The sequence below is a fragment of the Rhinopithecus bieti genome, unplaced genomic scaffold (genome assembly GCF_001698545.2).
Source record: "Rhinopithecus bieti isolate Rb0 unplaced genomic scaffold, ASM169854v2 scaffold_14232, whole genome shotgun sequence".
In the NCBI taxonomy this organism is placed as follows: Eukaryota; Metazoa; Chordata; class Mammalia; order Primates; family Cercopithecidae; genus Rhinopithecus; species Rhinopithecus bieti.
This window is the reverse complement of record NW_016807906.1, coordinates 1,225,789-1,240,492: the sequence shown is the minus strand read 5'-3', so window position 1 is coordinate 1,240,492 and position 14,704 is coordinate 1,225,789. Positions and strand designations below refer to the sequence as shown.

Below are 14,704 nucleotides of genomic sequence, written 5' to 3'. Positions count from 1 at the left end.
TGACACTGTTTCAGGTTATTTATGGAGAAAAATCAGAGGTATCTACCTGTGAGCTGTGAGGGACTCTGAGCAAGGAAAGTCTGCTTACCACAGGGTATCCCAGGAGGGGACACCTTTAGCCTTGCTCCCGTAGCTGACTCTCCATCCCCTCATGGCTGCTTTCACAGAGGATTGTGGTCATGGAACCAAACTGTGGGTGTCCTTAGCCAGGATAGACGAGCCTAGACCATGTCTATGAGCCCTGCTCATCAAAGATGTTCTTTTCCATCTCTCTCTTCAGGACAGCTACAGAACAGTGCACATTTTAGGATGAAAATGAGGAGACACTGGTAACTGCGGTACCTAAAACATAATTTGCTCTGTGCATTTCATGTTTGCTATTGTTTTTAGTCTTAAAGAGAGACACACATGATAATAACCAATCTCACATTCCAGTCATGTAATCCCAGTATGTCTGGGCTACTGATTCTCTTTTTAAAAGTGGCATCTCTGTCATTTTTAAAATAGAAAATCCTAGATAGTGATTCCTATTATCATCAAGTAATATATATCAGGCCCGGAGGCTACCTTGTCACATTTTACTCTGGCATAGAAATCTAATTCCTTCTCTATAAAGTCAAAAAGAGAGAGGTGAGTTATAGATGTTTTCTAATTTAGTTCAGGGTCCACTTATAATCCTCGTCCTCAACTGATGATTTAGTGATAACTTAAAAGGTGATGCTGCAAATGATTCTTTGGTGGATTTCAGAAAATAAAGAAGCTGTTCCAGCAAAAAAAGAAAAGTTTCTATTTTTACCTCTCTTCTGTCAGAGATCACAGTATATGTAGTTTTAAAGATTAATGTTTTAGAGTCAGAAAGACCTGGATTTATATCCAAGTTCTGCCAGATTCCTAACTCTGTAAGCTTTTTATTTATCTTCTACATTTCAATTTCACATAAACAGAATGGGATTAATAATCATGTCTACCCCCAAGACCATAGGGCTGTAGAGAAGATTAAATAAGGTAGTGTAAGTAAAATGATGAACAGAATGCCTGCATTACTAAGTAAACACCAACTAAATAAATGTAAGTCGCTTGTTATTATTGTTGTCATTAATCAGAGTCAGGATCACGTGTTGCTGAGCAAAGGCTATGGCCCCAGACTGTCCACTCTACATTTGAGTCTCTTCTACCCTACTTACCAATGGTGTGAACTTGAGCAAGTTACTTAACTCCTCTGTGTCTCAGTTTCCTCATCTATAAAATGAAGACTCCTAATGTTTACCTCATAGTGTTGGGAGGATTAAGTGAGTTGATAGAACTTTCTTGGGTAATGGGAACATTCTAAATCTGCTCCATCCAATACAGTAGCCACCAGCCGCATGAGGCTACTGAGTCCTTGAAATGTGGCTAGTGCAACTGAGGAACTGAATTTTTTACATTTCACTTAATTTTAATTAATTTAAATATAAGCAGTCACAGGTGGCTAGTGGCTACTATATTGAAAAAAATATAGACAGAGGACATTTCCTAACCATCCTAGAACCATTCGCATTGGTTAGTTAGTGTTCATCTAAGTGTCAGCTAAAAGCAAGGGTAGTGCCTGTGGTGATGAGCAGAGTTTACAAACAAGAAATTGCTTTTTATCAACAGTGATCACAGGCCAAGGGGGAGGGAAAAAATACAGCTTCCAGAAATATGTGCGATACATGATTGAAAGTATTTGAAATAAGAGCAGTTAGATGCGCTAATAAATTATGTATATCAAATTGCCAACTTAATTTATGTTACTCTTTCTCAAACTTTTTCCTTCATTTCAGTTTCAATCTTGAATACAGTTACATATTTTTAAAGCATATGCTTAGTGGAAGATATCTTGTGATTTCTAAAAAAGTTATTTCTTCCCAACATGTTTATATAAGAGAGAGTATATGTGCGTGTTAGTAACTTTGCTGTTTACCAAGGAATCAGAGTAGCAGCTCATTATCATGAATTAGTATAAAGGACAGGAATTCAGTGTGTCGATATCAGTAAGTGGTATGTTACTTGGAAAAGTATCATATTACAGGCTGATTTTTTAAAACAGAGACATTTTAAATGGCATCTTGAGAAGAACTTAAGACCATCAAGTATATGCAAAAGGATTCGATGTCACCAAGTAAGACATATGCTTTATTCTTTTCTCTGGCCCAAGTAATGAATACTCTTCTCTAAAGTGAATACACATAAAAGTTTCTTTTTGAAGTAACCTTCTCTAAATTGCCTGAAGGCTCCCTTTATTTAAGGTTTTATGAGAGCAAGAAAATGAAAAATAGGACTATGAAAATGAAATGAAAATATGACTATGCAGATATGGAATTATGCTTTCAGCAATAAGGAAAAGGGAGCTTTGCAGATTCCTAAAATAATGTGATGCAAACAGACATTTTCTCCCCAAATAGTCATTGTTCTCAGCATTTTGTAGGTACCATAGCATGGTGCATCACTGAAATGAACACATAACATGAAAACACTATGTGTTAGCAGCATGTTCCTCAAAAAAAGCAAGGAGAGGGAGACACCTCCAGTTACCTTTCCCAAGCAGAACACAGTGATGTCGAGCATTGGGCAGGTTTTTATGTTTAGTTAGGTTTGAGTGTCTAAGGTTCATTACCATCAGTAGTCAGGGACAGGAAGTTTACATTCTCAGTGCAGGAGACAAACGTCAGAAAAGGGACACCGGTCTTTGTTAATTGCAAAAGAAACACTCTACAACCAGAGAAGGGCTTCTCCTCTCACCCCTCCCCTACCTTCTTCCCGCTCCCCACTCCAGCATCAGGGAAATCTGGGCAGCATTGATACACCCATGCCAGCATCTAATTACAGAGATAATACTGGAAGCAAACTGATTAGGCATGACATATGAAATTACCTGAGAAGGTTTAATCTCCTGATCATATTCAGATCTGAAGCCTATCTATGAAGGCTCAATTGCATAGGCCAGTTTCTCAAACACTAAACATTCCCTATCACTGTCATCAGTGACCTGGAAGGGTGTATTTCACTTTCCACAGCGTAGGAGGCTTCATGTAGAGCCAGTCTACTGGTGTGGAAAGGGTTCTTAGTCTAGGGATCATGGGCCCCTATGAATAGTCTATGAACCATGTATAGACTTCATAGGCCTATAGTGAGTCCCCTTAAAATGCGTGCCTATATTGTATATGTCTTATATTTGTCACTGTGTATGTCTGCGTGGAGGAAAGGTCAGTAGCTACTATCAGATTTGCTTTTGAAGGAGCTTATGCCCATCCTTATATAGCATACCATGGAGAAGACAGATGGCTCCAAATATTTTTTCCAGAAAGAATAAAGTGATCATAGGAAACACTTTTGCCAATAATGTCTCTGTAGCCACTCCACCTTCTTCAGTTTAGAGAGCTTTTGTAAATGCTGTCTTTATTTTGTATTTTTTTAATCCAAAGATGTTTTGGAAATTTTTCTTAATGCAGGAAAAAATACATTGGACACACTTGAGAATTAAATCAAGGACACCATGTAAAGTATTCTGATGTATTGCTACACCTTCAATATCTAAATTGAGGCAGGGCCTCTGAGAAGAAAGTGAAAAATTCAGTCTGTCTTCCACATGTTTTGTCTGTACCAGTGGTTTCCAACTGGAGGGCAATTTTGCTTCCTAAGGAATATCTGGCAATTGCTGGAGACACTTTTGGTTGTGATGGTTGGGGTACGGGGCTGCTCCTGGCATGCAGTGGGTAGAGACCAGGGATGTTGCTTAACATCCTACATTGTACAGAACAGCTCTGCAACAAAGATACATCCAGCCCAAAATGTCAGGAGTGCTGATGCTGAGAAACCCTGATCTAGATCATGATTACTCTTTTTGCCACAGCCTTCAAGCCAGGTTTATCCCTCCACACCCCATGTGCCAGCCAGCCATAAAAGTAACTTCTGGTTCATGTTCCAGTTTGCCTATTATTTAACCAGTGTCCTCTCCGTTATGCCTTATCCATTCTGTCTTGTCAGTGTGACTTCAAATCCAATGCTGCTCCCACTGATTTGAAAAATCTCCCTTACTTCCCGATTGGCATATATATATTTTATGGGGGGACTTCAGTATGAAACAGTTTTGGTTGTCTTGTTATGGCTGAGTTGTTGGCTTTTCCAGCTCCTCTGACCTCAGAGCAGGACTCTATCTTAGAGTTCAAGATCTCCAGTTACACAGACTTTAACTTCAATCCCAGCTTGGTCATTTAGCAGCTTCGAATCCTCATTCAAGTTAATTATTTTCCTGAACCACAGTTTTCTCTTTTATAAAATGAAATGCCTGGCACCAATGATCCTGCCCCAGAAAACCTCCTTCTTCTTAAGGGAATAACTATTATTATCGTCTGATCGAGCTGATACAAATATAGCCCTTGTGTTGTGAGGCTTATGTGAGAATGTATGTGAATTACGGTTGTCAGCTGGGGCTGGTTCTTCGTAATCAACAGGGGTGCCTCAAATAAATGAATTACAGGATCCACCCATTACCAGACTGAGGATCGCTGGTTAGAGTGCTGGACTCCCTGCCTGGCACATGATCCATGCTGTCTAGGTGCACCTGCTGTTGTTGCTGCCATGACCATTGTCTGCCCCTTTCCTAGTTCCCCTGAACCCATCTCTCCACCACTGCCCTCCAGGAGATGAGGATTTAAATGTAACAAAGTTGGGGAGTTGTCTGGAAGTTTCATTTTTCTTATAGACTTAAGAAATCCCATAGCCATAAATTTATTCACAAAGCATGGCTTGATGAGTAAAGCCATAAGACTGTATTCTTCTTTTAATTGATATATAAATAATTGTAAGTATTTATGGGGTAAATGTGATTTTTCAATTCATACATACAGTGTGATGATCAGATCATGAAGATTTTATTCTTGACTGTAGCATCAGTAAGCGAGGGTCCTCTTCTCTGGGCAATGTCCTTCCTCTTTGCCTCCATTCTTAAAAAAGGCTCATTTCCATATATTTTCTCCCATATTATATAGTGGCTAAAGAAACATGGTATAGTAATGGCTGGGTTGTCATGTGGAAGATCCAGACATCCAATAAATTCCATTTTTGAGCCATTGACTTAATTTAATAAATATTTATTGGACATTGGTATTGAAGTACTAAGTATTGGAGTTAAAAGTGGGCTGAAATATAAGGCGAATAAGACAAACTACCCAGAGCATTGCTACCCTAAAAAGCATCAGCTGAAATGCATTGAGCCTTTGCCATGTGCCTTGCAATATGTTTGTTGTTTTATGACCATTTTTCATTCCAAACCTTTCTTGCAAGGGAAGAACTATTATTCTTATCCTATTCCCAAGTTACTTAGAGCTTATACAGATCCATTCATTTGGTATACATAGCTCCTAAACAAACAAACAAACAAGTCTTACAGCCACCTGGCATGTTGCAGCACATTGAGTTTATGTTGGAAAAGCATATGGATCTAAAGTATGTGGCATACAGTAAACACAACTTAAGGTATAGCAATAATAAGAGCATTCTACATAGATCACCCCATAAAAATGTCAGTCCATTTTAAAGACAAGAAAACTGAGTCTCAGAAAGCCTAAACCACCTGAGTCCCCACTGTGAATAAGTGTTGAAGCTGGCACTGAGCTCTGGCTGTCTCCTGTGTTGTTCTTCCAAATACCTGATACTGCTGAGAGTCATTATAGATCAACTCACCAACAAATAACCTTTTATTCTCCTGGACTGAGGTAGTGTGGCTGCAGAAGAAAAATCTCCTTTCCTTATTTTAATATCCAGGTTCTTCTTCTTCATGTTCAACAGTAAGGACTCCGAATATGTCTAAAAGTAAGAAGGCACACGTGCCCTGAAGCATTTTCTACCCTTTGAACTCAGGAATCCCCTGTGTCCCAGCACGAAACTTGATGCCTATCCAGAAGCAAAGTTCACTTGGCTGCCCTCACCGTGGAAACCTGTTACCACACCAAATGCACTTCCCCCTCCTGCTGACAAAGAGCAGTCAGTGGCCACCATTATTGACCTGAGCTCTAATTAGGCTGGTTTTATAATGAGAAAAGGAGTACGATTCTAATGAGTAAATTTCCATCTCTTTCTCAATAGGTATTCCCCAGTCAAAGCAATCAGCTATCCTCATCACTCTGGTTCCATTGCCAGAAAAATAACTGTACCATAAAACTCTAGCAAAAATGAAGATGGTTAAGGCAACAAGAGAGCAGAACGAGGTTTTATTTGCTGCTAATGAGCTGCATTCTCTCTCTTAGGTCCGTGGCGCTCAGGTAGTTGGTTCTGACATGACTGTGACAGTTGAATTTACCAATCCTTTAAAAGAAACCCTGCGAAATGTCTGGATACATCTGGATGGTCCTGGAATAACAAGACCAATGAGGAAGATGTTCCGGTAAGCCTTGGGTTGGGGAGACCAGGCAGGCAGTGCAGGGCTGTGAGAAGTTTTCTCTGCGTGTGTCTTTTCCAAATATAGATCTGTTCCCCAGTGAAAACGTCTGGGAAGCTGCCTCCTCCTTGCTGACCATGGAGTAAAACTTTGATTTGACCAGCACTTTCATCATTTAATCCTTAAAGACACCCTAATGATGTGGATACTGCTGTTATCTCTCTTCTGTAGCTGAGGAATTTGAGGCTTTGAGAGGTTGAGTCTTCAAACCTCTCAAAGGTTTGACTGGTTGAGTCTTCAGTTACACAGTTTATGAAAACAGAGCCAAGATTCAGACTCAGGCTGGTGAATTCCAGAACCCAAGTTTGAACCACTTTGCTGTACTACCTACTCATGTATGGACAATTCTCATCTTTATTGAGCTCCTACCACCATGTGTCAGATATTAGGCTGAGAGATGCTCCCTTTTCATGGTTCCTTTGTCTCCAGCCTCACCTCACAGATTTTACCATCCCAATCACTGTCTACAACTGTTGGATTCAGGTTTTTTTTTTTTAGTAGAGCCTAAAGAGTTCTAGATGGTTCCCCATTCAGGGGACCAAAGACAACCCCAGGTTCTATAATGATCTGAATGAAACTCAGCCTCTTCCACACAGAGCCCCCTTCAAATTGTGCTTGACAGGTCTCAGTTTCTGTGACCTCTACTAACAAAGAGTGTAACACAACAAGATAAACCATTCCATGGTCAGGTAGCTCTAATGGTAAGGAAACATGTTTTTCTACCATTTGATCCTACCAATGATCCTAATTCTGCCATCTGGACTGACAGAAAGTAAGGCCCATCTCTCTTCCATCTGATGGTTTGCAAATGTTTGCGAACAGCTGTCTCATCTTCTTCAAATCTTTTCTACCTGGGGACAAAAATCTGTCCTGACTTTATTTCTCTCTCCTCTAACGTGGTTTCAGCTCTCTGTCTCTCTCTCCCACACATTCCAATTTGTCACTACTCCTCTTAAAGCGTGACACCCAGAATGGATCCCAATCTTTGAGGTTTATTACTTTCATTTCTACCACAAATAAGTCCTTATCAGCATCAATCAATCTAGGACATTTCCTGTGGGGTGACCTTCTAAGGCACAGAAAGGGAGGTAGAGGACTTTGGAAACCGCCTCATGACCAGATATGTTAAGAATTTTCCCAACACCCTTTATGGAAGCGACCCCACTCTGGAATCTGTGGGATAAATGCAAGGCCTCACTTAAACCCTCTGGGTACTTTATTGCCCATAAAGGGCTCTCCACATTTCTTTCAGATTACAAGGCTTATAGCTTCTGCATCTCATCATTTAAGAGATGCCTTACTGCAGATGCAATAAACAACAGAGAAAATAATCTGAGTGCTTTTTGAAACAATGCAAGCACAAAACATAGCAACCTTCTTGTGCTAATAGGAAAGTTGCAGGAAAGAAAAAAGAAGTAAATTAGTAATCAACCCCAGCTAGATGGAGAGGTCAGCAGCCATACCCCTGCTTTCGTCAGAAACGACAGTCTCACTCACCCGTTCTCGCACCTTCCCACTCGAATCAGATGCAAGAATCGTTCAGGCAAAGTGAAACATGTTTCCTCTTCCATAGAGCCCCCTGCTGTATCCAATTTTTTCCTTCCCAGACAGTAACCCCACGAGCTTTATCTGAGTGTCCTGGAACCTCTTCTATCTTTACACCTTGGCTATCCCCCCAGAATTCCACCTTGGTCAAGGTCAACACATGAAAAAGGACACTGTGTGTCTTAGACAAAAGATGAATTATCACACAGTGCAATGACCCACTATTTGGGAGGCCTCAGGCTCAAAATAGGTTAAATCTCCAGACGGTTTGTTTATTGTTAATGTCTGACATTGGGGTGGAGCAAAGTGGAGTGAATCGGGAGAAAGGATGGATAAGGCTAGTCCCCACATGGACACAGATGTCCTGCCCACACACTGGCTTAAGGTACTATTAGTAGTTACTGCTACACGTAAGTCTAGGCAGACAAGTAGATAGACAGACAGCTAGCTGCTCTTAGTCAGTTTGCACTGCTGTAACAGAAATGCCATAGATTGGGTGGCTTATACAACAAACATTTATACCTCACACTTCTGGAGCCTGGGAAGTCCGAGAACAAGGGGCCGACCAATTTGGTTCCTGATGAGGACTCTCTTCCCAGCTTGCAGATGGCTGTCTTTTCACTGTGCCCTCACATGGGGCAGAGAGAGGGAGGACAAGTTCTCTGGCATCTCTTCTTCGAAGGGCACTCATCCCATCATGAGCTCCGCCCACATGACCTATTCTAATTTAATTACCTCCCCAAAGCTCCATCGCTAAATGGTATCACACTGGAGTTTGGGTGTCAACAAATGAATTTGTGAGGAGCACAAACATTTAGTCCATAACAGTTCTCAATCTCTCTTTTTAAGTTTTTTTTTTTACTGACACGTTGTAATTGTACATGTTTATGTGGGGCAATTTGATGTTTTGATACATATAATGTGTGTTGTATAATGATCAAATCGGAGTATTCCATGTATCCATCACCCCATGCATTTATCATTTCTTTGTGGTGAGAACATTCAAAAGCATGTCTTCTAGCTCTTTTGTAATATACAATACCTACTGTTAATCATAGTTACCTTATCATGCAATAGAACACCAGAACTTATTCCTCCTATTTAACTGTCACTTTGTTCTCATTGGCCAACCTCTTCCCATCTTCCCCTTCATGTTCTCCTCCTCAGTCTCTGGTAACCACTGTTCTACTCTTTGTTTCTATGTTATCAACTTAAAAAAAATTTTTTTAGTGTCTACATGTGAGTGAAATCATGTAGTATTTCCATGTCTGGTTTATTTCACTTACCATGATGCCCTTCCTCCAGGTCTAATTCATGTTGCTACAAATGGCAGGATTTTATTCTTTTTTATGGCTGAATAGTTATAGAAACCCAGATTCAGGGTGGAATGTCTCCCAGGCAAGAGAAGCTTTATTTCTCCGAGACAGTCAAAAATTGGGCTAAAAATCACGACATGGAAAACATTTGTTATCTAGGATGGGCTTACAACTTGGACCAAGCGCTACTTTCTCTGTTTACTCCTCACTCCGGCACACACCTTCACAACCAAGACCTGAGCCAGTCCATGCCCACTTCCATATGGTCAGATAATTAGAAACACTCCACTGTGCCCTATGTTGCCAAGATCTGATCTAGGAGTGCCAGATCCATGTAACAACTTGGACGCCTAGAAAGTGCAATTCCACAGAACCAAAATCCTTTACAAGACTGTATTTCTCTCTAGAATACAGCTCTTAAATAGTTGGGGAATCACCACCCCCCACTCATTCACCGACACCCTGCCAGATGTGGTGTTTAGAAGGCAGGAGGTCTTGAGCCCAAAGTAGAGGGCCTGGAAGGTGGGGAGCTGGTGAACAGGGAATCGGAGCCAGGAACAAAGAAGGCGGTGCTGTGTCTCACCCCTCACTCGCCCTGAGCCAACTCTACTCTGAAATGGTTTACCTTCCTGCTCTTCCCCCACTGGCTCCTGCCCATCTCAGAGGCACAGAGGTTCCCCCTCCACAGACTCTTAGCTTTCTGCACTTGAAGCTTCCAGAGCATCAGGTAATTTATCTTCCTGATTTACTTTGCTCTTTAGAAAATGATCCAGTTCAATAGATTATTTCAAGAGAAAAATTCCCCCACTTTGTGATTTGGGCTTAAACTTTAAGTTTCTCAAATAGGACAGAAGCTAAGGGCTAGACGCACAGAGGACAAACTATGGGTAGTTGCAGTTTATTGTAATAATAATCTCATTTGCCTGCGTGCATTCAAGATGATAAATGGCCGGTATCTCCTGATGGCTCAGCACATTACTGAGAATCATTTATCACAACATCCATCCCCAGAAAATAGGATTACTCCAACATTGCTCCACTTACCAAAATGATTTTTTCTCTCTGTTATGAATTTATCTGTATGTAAAGTAGCATGCGTATGTATCTTCATGTATGAGTATCTTCATGTATGAGTTTTTTCGTATGTACACGTCATTATGCCAGATGGTTTTATGAGTACGAGAAAATGATAAGGGGGAGCTAAAGATTTAGCTTCTATTTGAGGTGGTTATCTACAGTACATGGTCTCAGGTCAGGTCCTTAACCAGGGCCACTGTTTCACAAAGTGCTTCTGACTGATCACTTGGGGGAACCAGAGGAGAGACAATGAATGGAATACAGGAAACAATAGCACAGCTGTTGAGAAATAAATATCGCAAACCTACATTGGTATTGAATTGAGCACTGTGAATTGAGGACTGAGAATTTTCTCTCTGCATGCAGACAGGAGAAACTTTCCTAAATTATTTTGCAAAGAGTTCAATGAATCCACCATGAACACTTATGGGACAGTCTTATTACTAAGTCAAAAAGCATCTTTCCTGCTTGAGAAATAAAACCTATGAAAAGTAAGCACAGTGGTCAGAAAAGCCTTTTCTTTTTTTCTTTTTTTTTTTATTTCCATAGGTTTTTGGGGGAACAGATGGTGTTTGGTTACATGAATAAGTTCTTTAGTGGTGACTTTTGAGATATTTGGTCACCCATCACCTGAGAAGTACATACTGTATCCAATTTGTAGTCTTTTATCACTCTCACCTTTCCCCTGAGTCCCCAAAGACCATTGCATCATTCTTATGCCTTTGCACCCTCATAGCTTAGCTTCAGCTTATGAGTAAGAACATAGGATGTTTGGTTTTCCATTCCTGAGTTACTTCACTTAGAATCATGATCTCCAGTTTCATCCAGGTCAGTCACTGTGAATTCCATTATTTCATTTCTTTTTATGGCTGAGTAGTATTCCATGGTATATACATACCACAATTTCTTTATCCACTCGTTGATGGGCATTTGGGCTAGTTTCATGGTTTTGCAATCACAAATTGTGCTGCTGTAAATATGTGTGTGCAAATATCTTAGAAAAAGCCTTTTCTTATAGAACATATGGTGTATACTTTTATGAAATGTAGTGAAGAGTAGCAGAAAGCATATGAATATGGGACTCAGAAAAACCTGGGTTCAAATTTCATCTCTGCCTATTTACCAATTGTGTGATCTTGAAAAAGGGACTTCACTGGCTAACCTTCCATTTTTCTTGATCATAAAATTTACTGCATAGTATCTGCCTTAAAGAACTGTCATATGTATAAAATCTGAATATAATCTCCCAAGGTTTATAGGGGAGGCTATATGTGAAGCACCCCAGACAACACTAAATCTCCCCAGCCCTGATTAGCCTCAGTCTGCACTGACATGGGCTTGTTTATGACACTCAGGAAGACTTCAGGGCAAAGGCTGGGAGGAAAAGGAGAACACCAGAACCACGCAAGGCTATGTCATTAACCAGATACATTAGGACATTGGCGATAGATGGTAGCAGAAAGTTGCATAGGTGGAGGGTCCCAATTTGGTGGTTGAAATAGGAATTTTAATTACAGAACATGAAGATTCTCAAAGTCAAATGGCAGCAGGCAGGGCTGTGTTCCAGATGCTGAGTCTGGGAACAAGGTCTATCCCAAGGGAGTTGGCAAAAGCTAACTCGAGTGTCAGGACCACAGCAAAGGCAGCTGGGGGATTCAGATAGGACTCTAATCCCAGGAGGAAACTAGCGGCAAAAGCTGAGCTGAGGCTCAGAAGATCAGTCACATAGATAAGGCTACTATGGAGGGCTTGGGGACAAGCTAGAGTTAATGGTTGGATAGGGCTCAACCCAGCTCCTGATGGCCACTGGGAGGCCGGCGGATGCATCCCAGTGGAAGGAACCATGACCCAATAAGACTGTCAGTGACAGGTTCTGCAGAGCCTTATGTGAGGGCCTCATTTGGGGTGCAACTTGCCGAATCAGCCAGTGAGAGTCTTCAGTGCCCTAAGCACCAACAGAGAGAAAGAAAGCAAGTGACTTAGGCAAGAGTTTTCACTGCTTCCTGATCAAGGTGGAAAGCTGGATCTTCCAACCTCTCCTCTCTTTTCCATCCTTTCAGTGAAATCCGGCCCAGCTCCACCGTGCAGTGGGAAGAAGTGTGCCGGCCCTGGGTCTCTGGGCCTCGGAAGCTGATAGCCAGCATGAGCAGTGACTCCCTGAGACATGTGTATGGCGAGCTGGACGTGCAGATTCAGAGACGACCTTCCATGTGAATGCACAGGAGGCTGAGATGAACCGTGGCATTTGGCGTTTTGTAGTCTTGGCTAAGGAAATTCTAACACAAAAATAGCTCTTGCTTTGGCTTAGGTGTGAAGACCCAGACAGGACTGGAGAGGGCCCCAGAGTGGAGATCCCACGTATTTCAAAAACATACTTTTCAAAGCCCAGGCTATTCGGCATGGAAGTTAGTTGTTAATCTCTCTACCTTCCAAAGAATGCTGAGCATTAGTTTTAATTGAGCTCTAATAGCTCATAAAAATAACAGTCGTCATTTATCATCACAAATGGCTACAGCTCCAAATATCAGTGGGCTCTCTTACCAGGGAGATTTGCTCAATACCTGGCCTCATTTAAAACAAGACTTCAGATTTCCCACTCAGCCTTTTGGGAATAATAGCACATGATTTGGGCTCTAGAATTCCAATCCCCTTTCTTGGGGTCAGGTTCTACCCTCCAGGTCAGAATATTTCTCCCAGAACTGGAGCACAACGTGATTTTTATTTTTGGCAAAGCCAGGAAAAGGTCTTTCATTTTGCACCTGCAGCCAAGCAAATGCCTGCCAAATTTTACAGATTTACCTTGTGAGAAGAGGTGGCCCCATATAAACAAATTGCATTTGTGGGAAACTTAATCACCTACAAGGAGATAAGAAAGCAGGTGCAGCACTCAAGTCTATTGAATAATGTAGTTTTGCGATGCATTTTACAGAAGGTGTCGCACTGTGGCCTGATCAGCAGGAGCCAATATCCCTTACTTTAACCCTTTTTGGGATGCAATACTAGGAAGTAAAGTGAGGGATTTATCTCTTTAGTTAGTGACTATATTTCACCCATCTCTCAGGAATCATCTCCTTTGCAGAATGATGCAGGTTCAGGTCCCTTTTCAGAGATGTAATAAGCCCAATAAGATGGAGAAGCTGGTGGATCTAGTGACCAGATATATAGAAGGACCGCAACCACTGATTCTCTCTTGTCCTTCACATCACCCATGTTGAGACCGCAGCTTGGCACTCAGGTCCTGAAGGGTAATATGGACTCAGCCTTGCAAACAGCCAGTGCTAGTTCTGACCCAACCACAGAGGATGCTGACATCATTTGTATTATATTCCAAGGCCACTACAGACAAGGCTACCTGCTATGTATTTGCAAGGCTGATTTATGGCCAGAATTTCCCACTGACATGTATAGGGTGTGATTTAGGCCAGTAGACTGTGATTCTTAGCAAAAAAAAATGAACAGTGATAAGGATACTGGGGGCAAAATCAGAATGGAATTCTCTAGTCGATATAACTACATTTCTAAGCCTTTGAAACTGTTTCTGAGCCTTCAGCACTAACCTATGAGGGTGAGCTGGTTCCCTCTATATATACATCATACTTAACTTTACTAGTAATCTCACAGCATTTGCCAGGTCTCCCAATACCCAATTTTAAAATGAAATGCATTTTGCTAGACAGTTAAACCGGCTTAACTTAGTATATTATTATTAATTACAATGTAATAGAAGCTTAAAATAAAGTTAAACTGATTATATTTGCATCTGAGCAGAGGTGAATGCTTTTAATTTTCAATATAACACACTACTAATCACAACTTCTTGAGAAACCATCCTTCCTCGGCAGTAGACAACCCAACCTGGATAGGAAAACAAGCATTTATCCTCTAAAGAAAATGACTCTAACAGGTGTTAATGTCACCGTTTTCTTCACCTCCCTCTTTCTACATTTTATTAACTATATTCACTGAAGGATCAAGTTGCATATTTAGTTCAAAAACCAGCTTCCAGAAACTATAAAATCTCTGTAGGTATTTTCTCATAAATAAGCTCATGAACCATTGTGGTGAATCAGTGGATAGCCAGCATGGAGACCTGCATAATGAACACCTGTTATGGTCTTACGACAATCATATATAGGAGATCCTATATTCATGGCAGACATCACCGAACAATTGTAGCTCAGATAAGACCTCAGAATCTTTCTAAATTCCAGGTAGCAACTAGCAATTGATTTGAAACTGGCACCCAAGATGGAACCTGTTTGTCACGCTTACCCTTAGAGCCAGCCCATTCCCTCTGATAGCTGGGATT

General features: G+C 41.1%; 1 protein-coding gene across 1 annotated transcript in view; it reads left to right on the top strand.

The window, feature by feature from the left end:
* Positions 1-14,154, top strand: part of F13A1 (coagulation factor XIII A chain) — a 160,983-nt gene extending 146,829 nt beyond the window's left edge. Inside the window, exons 14-15 of the mRNA XM_017884150.1 lie at positions 6,267-6,403; positions 12,456-14,154. Of these exons, the coding sequence (XP_017739639.1) occupies positions 6,267-6,403; positions 12,456-12,609 (291 nt within the window). The 3' untranslated portion in view covers positions 12,610-14,154. The remainder of the gene's footprint in view (positions 1-6,266; positions 6,404-12,455) is intronic.
* Positions 14,155-14,704: the final 550 nt, after the last annotated feature.